This window comes from Prunus avium, chromosome 7 (genome assembly GCF_965620075.1).
Source record: "Prunus avium chromosome 7, drPruAviu1.hap1.1, whole genome shotgun sequence".
Classification (NCBI taxonomy): domain Eukaryota; kingdom Viridiplantae; phylum Streptophyta; class Magnoliopsida; order Rosales; family Rosaceae; genus Prunus; species Prunus avium.
Genome location: NC_142290.1, coordinates 28,139,022 through 28,151,182, shown reverse-complemented (window position 1 = coordinate 28,151,182; position 12,161 = coordinate 28,139,022). Strand labels below are relative to the sequence as shown.

Genomic DNA, 12,161 nt, shown 5'->3' with positions numbered 1-12,161 from the left:
GGACATTTCAGTCATTTGATCTTGTAATTATGAGATGGAGTTAATTACAATCATACCACTTAAATCATGAATGGTATTTGGTGATGGGTCAATTAGCTCTAAGAAACAGCCCCCACCTAAACACTAAAAAGCGTCCAATACCCAACTTTTCTCAGTTTTCACTTTGGAGAGCCACTGGAAGCCAAAAGAGAAAATGTCATCCTCCTTTGGACCTCCAATCTCCTGACCAGTCATTTTCACTCAAATACACTCTTCCTTTCTCCCCCACTCTTTATCTGAATGTGATCACATGCCCTTCCATGAACTAAACAAAGCAAAGAGATGAAAGGAGTGAGAGGAAAATTTCTCAAGAAATTGAAGTCCATCCCAACAATTGGCACTTTCACAAATGGCCTGCTCTTTCAGCTGAACCCCACAGAAAAGTTCTTCAATCACAACCATCAAACACTGTCTCTGCGAGTTCACGAAGATGAAGAAGAGCTCAAAGATGAAGATATGGAATTGGATTTCAATGTTGGCCACAAGGAGAATATTGTTATACCACCCTCCATGAAGTCCAAAGAGACAGTGCCTTCCAATGATAGCTCGGGGGATATGGTCTTGTCTTGCATCGATATGGAGCATGAAATTTTTCATGAAGCAAAGGATGATGAAGAGGAAAACCCATCTTTATTAGATTTTGAGGAGAAGTGTCCGCCAGGAGGAGGCAATTCTGTCATTCTCTACTCAACAAGCTTGACAGGTATCAGAAAAACATTTGAGGCATGCAAGGCTATCCGGTTTTTGCTGGAAAGCTTCAAAGTATCGGTGCATGAGAGGGACGTTTCGATGCACATGGGATTCAGGGAAGAGTTGTGGAGGACATTTGGTGGTAGAGTGATCCCTCCAAGGCTTTTCATCAAGGGAAGATACATTGGAGGAGTTGATGAAGTAATAGGACTTCATGAGCAAGGGAAGCTGAAGAAGCTCCTAAAAGGAATCCCAATAGACCTGTCTAACTCCCCATGCACCGGCTGTGCCAACATGCGTTTTGTGGTGTGCTTCAACTGCAATGGCAGCCGCAGAGTCTTCAAAGACGGTGATCTTGATGAGAATGATGAGCTGCACATTAGATGTCCCGAGTGCAATGAAAATGGTTTGGTTAAGTGCTCCATCTGCTGCTGAAAAACTTAACTAGCTTTCCTGTTTCGATGTTATAACGTTTCGGATTGTAAAATGCTTAGTATTTGTGATGCATTAGCTTGTCTGAAATATGAAGAACTAACAATCTGATGTTGTAGAATTTCAGCTGTAAGAATCTCTGACATATATAGTAGAGTACTTAGTAGTATTGTTGCGGTCCCACAACCATGTTAAATTGTTATGTTTATAATCCTGACTGTTCTGTTTTTATTTCGATTTCAAAGCCGAAAGAACTGCAAGTGGAATGAGTTCTTGAGGTTTTTGGCCAAGTGAGAGGACTTTGTTTATGCTAATTTTCTCCTCAGGTTGCAAGTAGATTAATGAAACTTCTTGTGGTCAGATGAAAGTTTTGAAATGATGGGCAATCGAAGACCATGCACATGGCTCTTCCTAAAATTTAGATAAAAGTCACTCATTGATATGGAAAAGTTTAGGTACTAAAGGATGGTGTGGGGCTCATGATAATGAAGCATTCACGCCAACAACTTTATGTTAAAAGTGCCAAGGCATCTTTCCCTTGTTTTAATTTCTTTTGTATTTTGATGGGCAAGAAGAGAAAATATAAGAGCAAGTCCAGCCTACCACTGCATCTTGGGACTCAAGATTATGAAGTTTACTGTTAGATTACAAATAACCTGTGTTAGTTGGCTAGTATTTGTACTGGCTTGATATTCTAATTAAGCGAAATGTTCTCTTGTCAAACAGTCTAGTATCGCATATTTGAATGTTCTCTTCGGTGTATCATCTCCACCGATGAGAAGTAGGCTTTGCTCTGTAGCTTTCAAGTTTATTTCTTCTAACCTTGTTGTGGCTGCTGAGTGGAGATTCCCTTGTCTGATGATGACATGGTTTCTTTTGGTTGCTGGTCTTGTTACAAGGGGTGCTGCTCTTGGTTGCTTTGGGCCCTTGTTTCGTTTCCTTCCCTTTGTTTTGCTGTTCAAGTAGGTTGTTGTTAGGTGTAATTATGTTGTCTTTACTTTCTTGGTTGGGATTTGCTCTCTTTGCTACCATTAGCTTCTATGAATTCATCTATTCGTACCCACAAAAAGAATATATATATATATATATATATATATATATATATATATATAGATATATATAAGTGATGTTAAACTATGGTATCAAATATGGATCATTGATTATGTGAACTGTTGTTTGAACGAATGTCTACCACATAACACTCTTGGCAATGCTTTCATGGGCTAGGGCATAGTTAAGACATGGTGAAGATAGGAAATGATTTATGTTTACAAAGTTGTATTTACAATGAGATAATCCCCTCATAATGGGTTCAGCCGCAAGTACGTATCAAACTCGCATCAAATACAGTACCGAACTCGTATGCATTGAATCAAACTAGATACCTACTCTGCCTTAAGTAAGTATTGAACTCACATCAAATACGGTACCAAATTCGTATGCATTGAATCAAAAACCAAACACCTGCTCTAATCAAGTGGAGATAACTAAGTGCCAGTTAGTAGATTGGAAAATGGTTTAGCTTCGGATTGTTGAAACTTGAAAGTTCGGAAGCTACCCAATTTTTTGATACAAGCAATATTAGGGGAGGGGGTTTTTCACGCACACACTGTCAAAGTGCCATAGAAGTTCAAACATGAGAGACCTGCAAGTCAAGGTCATTTCCATTGGGCTAGACCCGTTGGCTTGGAAGCTACCCAATTAATAAAGCAGGGGTCATTCTATAGTGAGGGCCTTATATATAGACCTTAAGTGAGGTCCTATCTCTTGAATCACGCTTGATTTAACGATTAAAAGATTGGGCATCATGTAAGGGCCATATATAAGACCCTTACTATAGAATTCTTGTAAAATCTTAACAAGCCGAGCCCAATCCTTTGACACCAATCACTTAGAAGCCCATAAATCCATCACAATATTTAGAGGCTGCAACGTCAAGTCGTTTTAACTTTTAAGGCTGGCTCAAGACAGTGACTGGAAGTAAACTGAAAGCTTTCTTTTTCTTTTATTTAATTTTTTTTTTTTTGGGTTAGATAAAAACAAATCAAAAGCTTTGTACATCTACTACTTTAATGTGCAGATCCTTCTTTTTTTTCTCCTATTTTTTCGCTTTTCTGTACGGACTAGAATTGCTTTAATGAATTGAAAATTTTAAAAATGATTCAACCCTATCCATAATGTTGATGGCTCTTTAACTTTTTCTCAGTTGTTGCATTCAAGCTTTGTTGGATTGGATTTGTGTTGCAAATACAATTACATTGACAAGCCAAATGTCTTGGTCTATTTGTTTGCTTTGTTGAGTCCCTCAAAAGCCGCTTGAATTGATGTAACCCTCCATTACATTATGCAAAAAAAAATTCCATTTGATGAGATGAAAAAAAAAATACTCAACCTAAACCATCACTACCATAATAAGGTAATTACCGAAATAAATAAATTTAACAATGATAAAAATATGCAAAGGAACATCGTGCCTGAAAAGAAGTTGGAAATAAATAGTGAAGGTCGTTATGGTAGTCAATTTTGAGATTAGGCCAGATAAGGATTATGAAAATCAATTAGGGCCACAAAGAAAAGAAAATTGTAAAATCAGATCTACTGGTTATAGAAGAAAATCATTTAACCTTTTAAAAAGAATAATGTTCTTAAGGTATGCTATCTAATCCTTAATTTTATCACACCGTCAATTTGAATCACATATTCAAACATGAGTTTACTATTATTATTCCTAGTTATGTCCGGTTGTTAGATTTAGATAACATATGTTGGGATTCCCTTTCTGTTGATAAAAAGAAAATAAATAAGATGGCATTTCAGCCAAACCATGACAGAAACTTGTACCTACAGCCTAGAGGTTGGTATATTCTGAACGTGCACTACAGGAGCTAAAATTCTAAAGAAAACCCTCACAACAAACACCACATGCCACATGCAGAGTTAAATGTTTATGTTTTTTAGGTAGTGCCCTAGTGGTGTGGAAAACTTCCAGGCTTCAACTTTTCCTTCAAGACAGCGTGCATGTTTTGAAGAATCTTTTCATGTCCTCGTAGACCAAACTTGAAAGGCATAATCCATCTTTTTGTTTCTTTTCTTTTTCTCTCAGGAAAAAGTTTCCCCATGCATCTTTACAGCTAATGTGATACACCAATTTGGGAATAGAATGTCTGATTTACCGAAAAGAGAAGAAGGAATATCTGAAATCAATTTTATATGTAATATATTTTAACAAAACCGGAATCCATCTGTCAAATGTGAGAGGTAGATATAAAGCTATCAGAAATAATATGGGAAATTGGAATCACAAAGTAGCTGCAGAACAGAATAGTTGGATTTTCACTACACCAGTCTGCAAAAGTTAAAAGCCATAGAAAGGGAATTTTGAGATGTGTTAAAAAGAGTTTGATGACATTGGTTAAGAAGTCAGAGCTGAGTCAGATGAAAGAGAAAGTACAGGGTCATGTAATTAACGGTCATAGTTAAGGACTATGCCACAAAATTAGGTTAACAAACACAAAGCTCCAACCGTGGAAACACACTTTCATTTCCAGCCTAAAATCATACACTTTCATTTCCAGCCTAAATCATACACTTTCATTTCCAGCCTAAATTAGAAAGGGATACAAGCTTTACCTCTCCCATGCCACTCAAAAAGCTTAAGACAACTTTCCTATTGGTTAAATCCCTGCTCCCATTAATAACACTCAGGAAAAAACAAAGGAAAAAACAATACAGTTAGAGTAATCACACTTCCTACAATTTACGTTCTCTTATGCAGCAACCTCTGTTGTGGAAAGTTCGGGACTTTGTGAAGCATTTGCCGTCACTTCTGCTACCGGAGTAGTAGGCAACAGTTTTAAGAACTGGGTGTAGTGGAATTCAATCTGTAACCGGTGATGAAGAGGTGTGGATGCCATTAGCCCTTTCTTGATATCTGCCTGCAATTCCCTTATTGGAATTGCAGCCAAAAAGCTCTTTATATATTCTTTGCATGACTCCTTCCCTCGACACACAACCTCCTCTTCCTCCTTCTGCTCCTCCAGCTTGGTTATCTCTGCCTCTACTGTAGATCCTTCCTCCTTTTCATTGACTTGCTCAGCTTGCTGGGCCTGCTGGTTCTTGGATTCACCTGCTCCTGCCACAATTGGCTGATCACTGGATGTTTTGTCATCAGATGATTCTGCAATATTTTGCATTTTGTAAATTATCGTGCTGCGGTCAAACTTTAAGATATATGCCTGGTTGCATCCCTCATAGAGCCTCTCCCCTAGTGTATCAATGATGTAATAAGCTTCTGCTTCCACCTTGAGGATGAAGAAATGGTCATTCCAGCTGACAATATAAACTTGAGGTTCACCATTGCTAGCACATTCTGATCCAGCACGGCTAATCTCATCCCAAATGTTATCAAAGGACATTGCACCATGTAAAAAGTCAAATCGTCCCTCTTCCACTACCTCGGGATGGAAAAACCCAATAAAGGATTTCCCCGAAACTACAGAAAGAGGACGTATTTTGGCTTGAAGGACTGTTTCAAGATCAAAGTGCTTGTCAGGAAATCGCTCCCTATAGGTCTCATTTTCACAAAGATTCCTCCATTCTAATGAGCCTTCTCGAATCAGACTATCAAACTGGGACTTTATGGGCATGAGCTCTCGGTTATTCTGAAACCAATCGGCAATTACTGCCACAAGAGCTGTGCATGCACTCTCGCCTGCTGCTCGCTCACTCCGCTGATCGATAGAAGCAAAAAAGATCTCAGTTTGAAGCTTCATGTGTCCATCACGGTTTGTCACTTCCTTGTTCTCCCAACTACCTATGGCAAAATTATCATCTCCAAATTCAGACACTGACGACCGATTAGCAGATGAATCCTCCTCCGTCTTGTTCCACTGTGAAAAAATTTGACATTATTTGTAATAAGGACTTGAGAATCTTTATTTATAAAGAAATTTAGGAAGGAAACAAGCTTATAAGATCATGAAAATCATCCAAGCAACATATGTCTCGTACTTTAGTTAGGTTCAAAAACTTTAGATTCAAGGTTGGTAGGAAAGACCAAGTTCTGTCTAAGTTCAACTACTTCATTAATTAATTCTGATATCCAGGACAAATTAAGATCTAGGCACAAGAATTTCACAAGGGTTTTTAAGACAGAAGTTTCAATAACCCAGGATTCAAATTAAAAACCAAAACCTGAGTCGATAAACAAATTTCGGAAGCAAGCTTCCACCAGTTATGGTCAAAATTTGGCAATGCAACCTATCTTATCTTTTAAACCATGGTAAAGTGAACAATTAGTAATGAATTCTTACCCCGAGAGATAGGGATTCATCGGAGCTAAGCTGCCGACGATCAAAATCAATGTCATCACCACCTTCTTCACCATAGGCCTTCTTTAACAACGGTTCTCCTTTGGCTTTAGGAGAGCGAATGAAGCTCAGCTTTCTCTTCCTCCATGATAGTAAGCCTCGCTTTGAACTTGCAGACGGCTCAGAGACTGATGCAGTTGAATCCTCAGCCTGCGAGCACCCCACATCTGATTTACGATTGCTGTAGTAAACCCAATCCTCACCTTCACCATTGATTCTCATATTGGAGTAAATTGATCCTCCAGCATAATTTGCATGAGCCAGTGTGCCATAACTGAATGACTTCCTAACAGTGGAATCCTCTTTGACCTCTTCTGATTCACCTTCCTCAAAATCATCAAGTGAATCAGAGTCAAAAGGATAGTTATACTCACCATCCTCACTCCTGGCAGAGCACCTACCCTCACTGCCATCCTCCTCACGACAGGGCTTTTTTGCTTTTCTAGCAGACACATACTCGGTAAAAATCTTTACTTTTCTAAGCCCAGCTTTAAGAGCAGAAAGCTCATCTTTTTCTGTCGAGATAGTCTCTGCTGACTGAGGCGGTGATGGAACAGGCACAAGTGATCTTTGCACAGGCTCTGTGATTTCTTGAGCAGTTCTCAGTTCCAATAAGCTGAGTGATATCTGAAAGTTTATCAGAACTTGAGATCAGAAATTCTAAAACTTCAGCAAATTAAGAAACAGCAGGATCAAGCTAATTTCTACCAAGAAAGGATAGCACACATGGAAGAATAACTTGAAAATAATGGGGAGGAACGTACACAAAGTGAGGGGCATGGCTCAGCAGCAGCACCAGATGATGTGAGGGGGATGTTTAACTGAAGCTCCTTCTGTTCAGCTTCCAAAACAAATTCAGCAAGGTTCACTGATGCTGATCCAACAACAGGAGCCTTGTTTTTGGGCCCTTGATTCAAACCCTGTATTAGAATTGCACCTCAGTTCTCTAGAAAATGGTATAGAGTTTAAAAAAAACGAAAAGAACTATGAGAAAATATTAAATGATATTGAAACGGAAATTTGAACACCACTCTAATTCCATATATTTCATTCATGCTAAGGAAATATGTATTGCAAAACACATCTACTTTCAAGCACCAAATCGCATAAAACCCATAACAAAATAAGCAATTCTGAGTATAGAGGTGTTGAATTCAAAGACAGATAATAACTTTCAGTGATTCGAAGACCTTGAGGAATGGGTAATTAAAGCAACTATTCATAGATTGTAAAGCTTATGGGCTGAAAAACCCCCTTGACGATCAATATATGATTTTCAACAACACCGCTCCAATCTATTGTTAACTCTGTCTCTAAGTCTCAGTGTGAAAAGGCCCCCAGTCAATGACCCTCCAAAAAAGTCCAACAGCCAAAATTTGACCCTGTTAAACGCATAAAAAAAAAAATAATACTCCACTAAATCCAACCCAACCCTTGATTATACAGGGAGAAGATTTTATTTTAAAGAAATTTAAAAGAAATCCTCTGGAGACGAAGTCAAATGACAACAACAGCTTTGAAAGGGAAATTAGGAGTTGCAGGCACATACAGTAAGTATCTAATTTTAAGTTCAAAAATTAGGTCTCTACTTTCAAGCTATTTTCAGAATAAATTCTCTAAATAACATATAATTATTATTATTTTAAACAACACACATAAGGATATGAAATTTAACCAAAAAGGAACAGAAACAGCAAAATTCCTCCATATCCCATCAAAACTTTATACCAAATTTCATTATCAATTCCTGAAAGAAAGAAGGAAGAAGAGTAAAGAACCCACTAAATTTTGCATACTATTTAGAACATTATCACATGATTGGGACCTAAAAGAGATCGAAGGAGAAATATGAGAACCTAAGTTGGAACTTACATTGAAGACAGTGAAGACGATCTCCCAAGGGTGAAACACATTGTCCTTGTAAGCCGAGAAAGAGCAAACGCTGTGAAACTCCTCGTCCCACTGAATGACGCCGTTTTCGGAAGAAGCCTCAACCTCTCTGGTAAAGTTCCTCTTGACGACGGCACGCCTTAGAGAACTCAAGGCCCCGACCTTGACCTTCGATCCCTTCCACATAATCTCCGCCGTCCACTTGTCCTCTTTCTCCAGTGGCTCGGCTCCACCTGCAGCCTCCCGCACCAGATCCCAGCCCTCCAGCCTCCGCACCACAAGCCTCACTTTGTACTTCTTCGTGGTCAGAGGAGGCCATGGACGCCACCTCATCATCTTCACCACCATTCTTTGGAATCAGTCCCCAGACACCCACAAAAGAAAAAAATTCAAAAAAAAATTAAGTGAAACAACCCTTAATCTGAATCAAAAATTTCTCTAAGTGCTGTTTGGTTCCCGGGAAAATTGATAATTTTGAAGGGGTTTTTTGGGTTTGGTTTGAAGGATTTTCCAAGAAAAGTCGGGAGCAAAAGAGAGAGATGGGGAGAAAGAGAAGAGAATATGCCGTTATTTTGGGTGGAAATTCTTAGAGAGAGAGAGAGAGAGAGAGAGTGTGTGTGGGTTTTAGAGAGAGAGCGTATAGGGAAGGGTTGAATTGAGGAATTTGTGTTTGTTTGTATGGTAGTGTAGAAGAAAACGTTGGGTTGGGTTGGGTTGGGTTGGGTTGGGGTTTGTTTTTGTTTACTTGGGTTAAATTATCCACCTACGGTTAATAGTTTATACTATATTGTAGGGTATATAGCTCTATACACTGTACCAATACAAGTATTTCATATAATGCCGTATAAAAGACGTAGTTTGACTTGGGGCTCAATCTTGCACTGAAATTTCTTTCCAAATCTACTGTCTTTTTGTGGTTGCTTTGTTAATGCCATTTGGGTTGTTTGAGTGTTGTTAGCTTTTTATGTTGTGCAGCATTAGCATGCTCTTTGTCTCTAAGTTGACTTGGTAACACTTTTCTTCTTAAGGATGTTCTTATCCTTCCCGAAATGTTAACTTATGTTAATTCAACTTATTCTTAATTGGTGTCTGAATTATAATGTGACATTATCAATTTTGATCTATATTATGATTGTGTTTCCAATACAATGATATCAAGTGTGCATATCAAGTGTCACGTAAGTAGGGAATGTTTTATCTTCATTCATGTTGAATGTCGTATTTTTCATTGATTACTTGATCAATGATTCATATTAAAAGTCTAATTAAAGATGATTCAAATTAAAATCCTAATTAGAGTGTAGTATAAGACACTCCAATCCAATCCAAAAGTTTTGCCAGCCATAACATCTACATTTTTCAAGTGGTTTAACCTTGAGTGGCTCTATGATCTATCTATCATCTCTATGTCTATGTAAGACTTGACCCAACATATATATCCAAGCATTTCTTAGTTTGTATCACTCTTTTTAGATTTTAGGAGCATAACAAAGTTGAAAAGGCAACCATTTGACACCCAAAAACTTAGGAGTTTCTTGCTTGAGGATTTGGAACTCTATATCCAACATGCAAAGTCCACTAGATTCTTTTTCCAAATGCTGCAAAATGAGAATCGGAAAACAATTCTTCTTTCTAACATCAAAACCTCTCCCCTAGAAAGATTTGATTCTTCAAACTAATTACAACAATTCCCAAGTATCTATTTAGGCAAAGTAAAGCACTCAATTTTGATTTTGCCACAATCATGAACCCAACATGTGCTTATAAGAACATCACTTTAGGTGGTGGCATGCTCAATATTTCTTTGCTGGTGATAATTGATGTGCTTATGATGTCATGCTTGGTTAGTGAGCAATGTGTAGATTAGTCAACGTCTAAATTAATCCACCCCCTTTTTTTTTTCTTTTTTCTTTTTTTCTTTTTTTTTTTAAATCCAACCCAATATTGTTGACTGTTTCTTATAGAGCAAGTGAAGGAGTTTTAATTCATTGGTGTTGGAGCTTTTTGACTCCATGTGCATCACGAGTCACATGCACACTCGATTGCATGTGCATTTTTTGCTTCATGGGTTGGGTAGGGATCGAAGACCTTTGAAGCCAGAAAGAATCCCTAGAGATACAGGTAGGTTTTTTTCATGTGAACCGAAATCGGTTTGGTGCTTTTTTTTTATAGAGATATTTAGTTATATACCCATTCTTAGCACTAAAAATATAGATAAAACTCTACACCATTTAATTTCTATAAACAAACCCAAAAAATGACAGTTGACCTATTGAATTTAATTTTGATTATTAAATTACTTTGATGCCCTATTGAGTGTTTTAGGTTTTTTTATGAGGTTTTGGGGTTGGAGTTTTTTAAGAAATTAATAGCAGTTTTGTAATTTAAAAGTTAAAAGTCTTTTTGTTATGTTGTAAATGGGCTTTGGGTGTGTTTCTAAAATTCATTTCATATAAGGTTTTTTTATAATTTGGGTTCATATATTAGGTGTAATAGTACAAGTGATGTTGAAAGAGGGAAAATCGAACTTAGGACCTCGGATATATGAATAAATGAATTTTGTATTTTAAAATTCATATTGAAGGTTTAGATAAAGCCAACCAGGTCTAGCAGACCAGTGGCCTCATGTTTGAACCCTCATAACATCGTTGCTGTGTGTGTATGAGAAACTATCACTTGTATTAAAACAAAAACAAAGAAAACCTTTGGACTTGGGATTTGATTTTGGTTGTTGATTGCAAGTTGAAAGGAATCATTGCCTCATGTTAGCTAGAGATGATGACTATCATGATTGATCAAGTTATACCATAGATTAAAATAAGTGGGCTCCAAAAGTAGTTACACGTAACAAATTGGCTCCACCATTATAAGCTGGATCTCAATTCAAAATTTAAGCTTCACATGAAAGGTTTTTAAACTTTTTCAGTAGATGGTCAATTTAAGCACTCAGCATAAGTTCGGTGCCAACCACAAGAATTGAATAATATTAATCTACAAGTATAAGGATACTCATTTCATATGGCTAAGATGAAGAGAAAAGTTTCTATCTAAGAAAAAATAAACACTTTTGTAAAAGAGAATTTCGTTCAATTCGTGTACCAGTTATTCTTCAACATAACATAAGTTTCGATGACCCCGATGTACGTATCTAAAGTTTATCTCGAGTAAACGAGGGAGTTGTTTGTACGTTTCTTTAATTAAGGACTTCGTATGTGTGTGAGAAATCCCTATTTCTTCTAGTTTAGAATATCGCTTCTACGACTATAAAATAAAAAAACAAAAAAAAAACATTATCAATGCATAATGACACGATCTCAACTAACTAATTTAACCACTCAAAATAATTTTAAAAAACATGGTTCAGAATTCAGATGACTAAGAAAGAAAGATTAAACTATAAACAAACAAAAAGGTTGTTGAATTGCAACACAACCCTATAATCTCTACATGCACCAACTTTATATTTGTCCTTCAGAAAATGCTGATGAAATCAAGTAAGACTTGTGGCCTCTTGAAATATCTTTAACAATGAGAATGCAAAGTAAACACCAACTGACCACACATGCTTCTGGATTCTGACTTTTGATGCTCTCTGTTTCGTGTTCCTTTCATCATGTCATTATTTATGAATTTAGCCAGAGCTTAATTATCATTATTTTAACCCTTCAAATATGTAATTTAATTTTTTTTTAGGTCTTCAATTATACTATAATGTTTTCTCTTCAAATTAGCTGCTAGGTT

The 12,161-nt window shown here is 37.1% G+C and overlaps 2 protein-coding genes across 3 annotated transcripts; one reads left to right on the top strand and one right to left on the bottom strand.

Annotated features, from left to right (window-relative positions):
• The first annotated feature begins 157 nt into the window (after positions 1 to 157).
• LOC110771301 (Glutaredoxin family protein) lies at positions 158 to 1,339 on the top strand. The gene has a single exon (XM_021975582.2). The coding sequence runs from the start codon at positions 322 to 324 to the stop codon at positions 1,162 to 1,164; it is 843 nt and encodes a 280-aa protein (XP_021831274.1). The 5' UTR covers positions 158 to 321; the 3' UTR covers positions 1,165 to 1,339.
• Positions 1,340 to 4,662: 3,323 nt separating this feature from the next.
• Positions 4,663 to 9,091, bottom strand: LOC110771298 (structural maintenance of chromosomes flexible hinge domain protein). Of its 2 annotated transcripts, XM_021975578.2 has the most exons (5): positions 8,403 to 8,541; positions 7,721 to 8,277; positions 7,295 to 7,450; positions 6,474 to 7,157; positions 4,663 to 6,050 (listed from the first exon to the last, which is right to left on the bottom strand). In XM_021975578.2, the coding sequence occupies exons 2-5, from the start codon at positions 7,751 to 7,753 to the stop codon at positions 4,929 to 4,931; spliced, it is 1,995 nt and encodes a 664-aa protein (XP_021831270.1). In that variant the 5' UTR covers positions 7,754 to 8,277; positions 8,403 to 8,541; the 3' UTR covers positions 4,663 to 4,928. The 2 variants fall into 2 exon arrangements, with proteins under 2 accessions (XP_021831270.1, XP_021831269.1); XM_021975577.2 differs by lacking the exon at positions 7,721 to 8,277 and having other exon boundaries at positions 8,403 to 9,091.
• Between the last annotated feature and the right edge of the window lie 3,070 nt (positions 9,092 to 12,161).

Bases quoted from the DNA above. Each gene is read 5' to 3' on its own strand.
- LOC110771298 (XM_021975577.2), bottom strand. From the start codon at position 8,768: ATGGTGGTGAAGATGATGAGGTGGCGTCCATGGCCTCCTCTGACCACG. The intron at 7,451-8,402 runs GTAAGTTCCAAC...ATTCTAATACAG, and splicing joins TCGTCTTCACTGTCTTCAAT to GGTTTGAATCAAGGGCCCAA. The intron at 6,051-6,473 runs GTAAGAATTCAT...ATTTTTTCACAG, and splicing joins ATGAATCCCTATCTCTCGGG to TGGAACAAGACGGAGGAGGA.
- LOC110771301 (XM_021975582.2), top strand. From the start codon at position 322: ATGAAAGGAGTGAGAGGAAAATTTCTCAAGAAATTGAAGTCCATCCCA.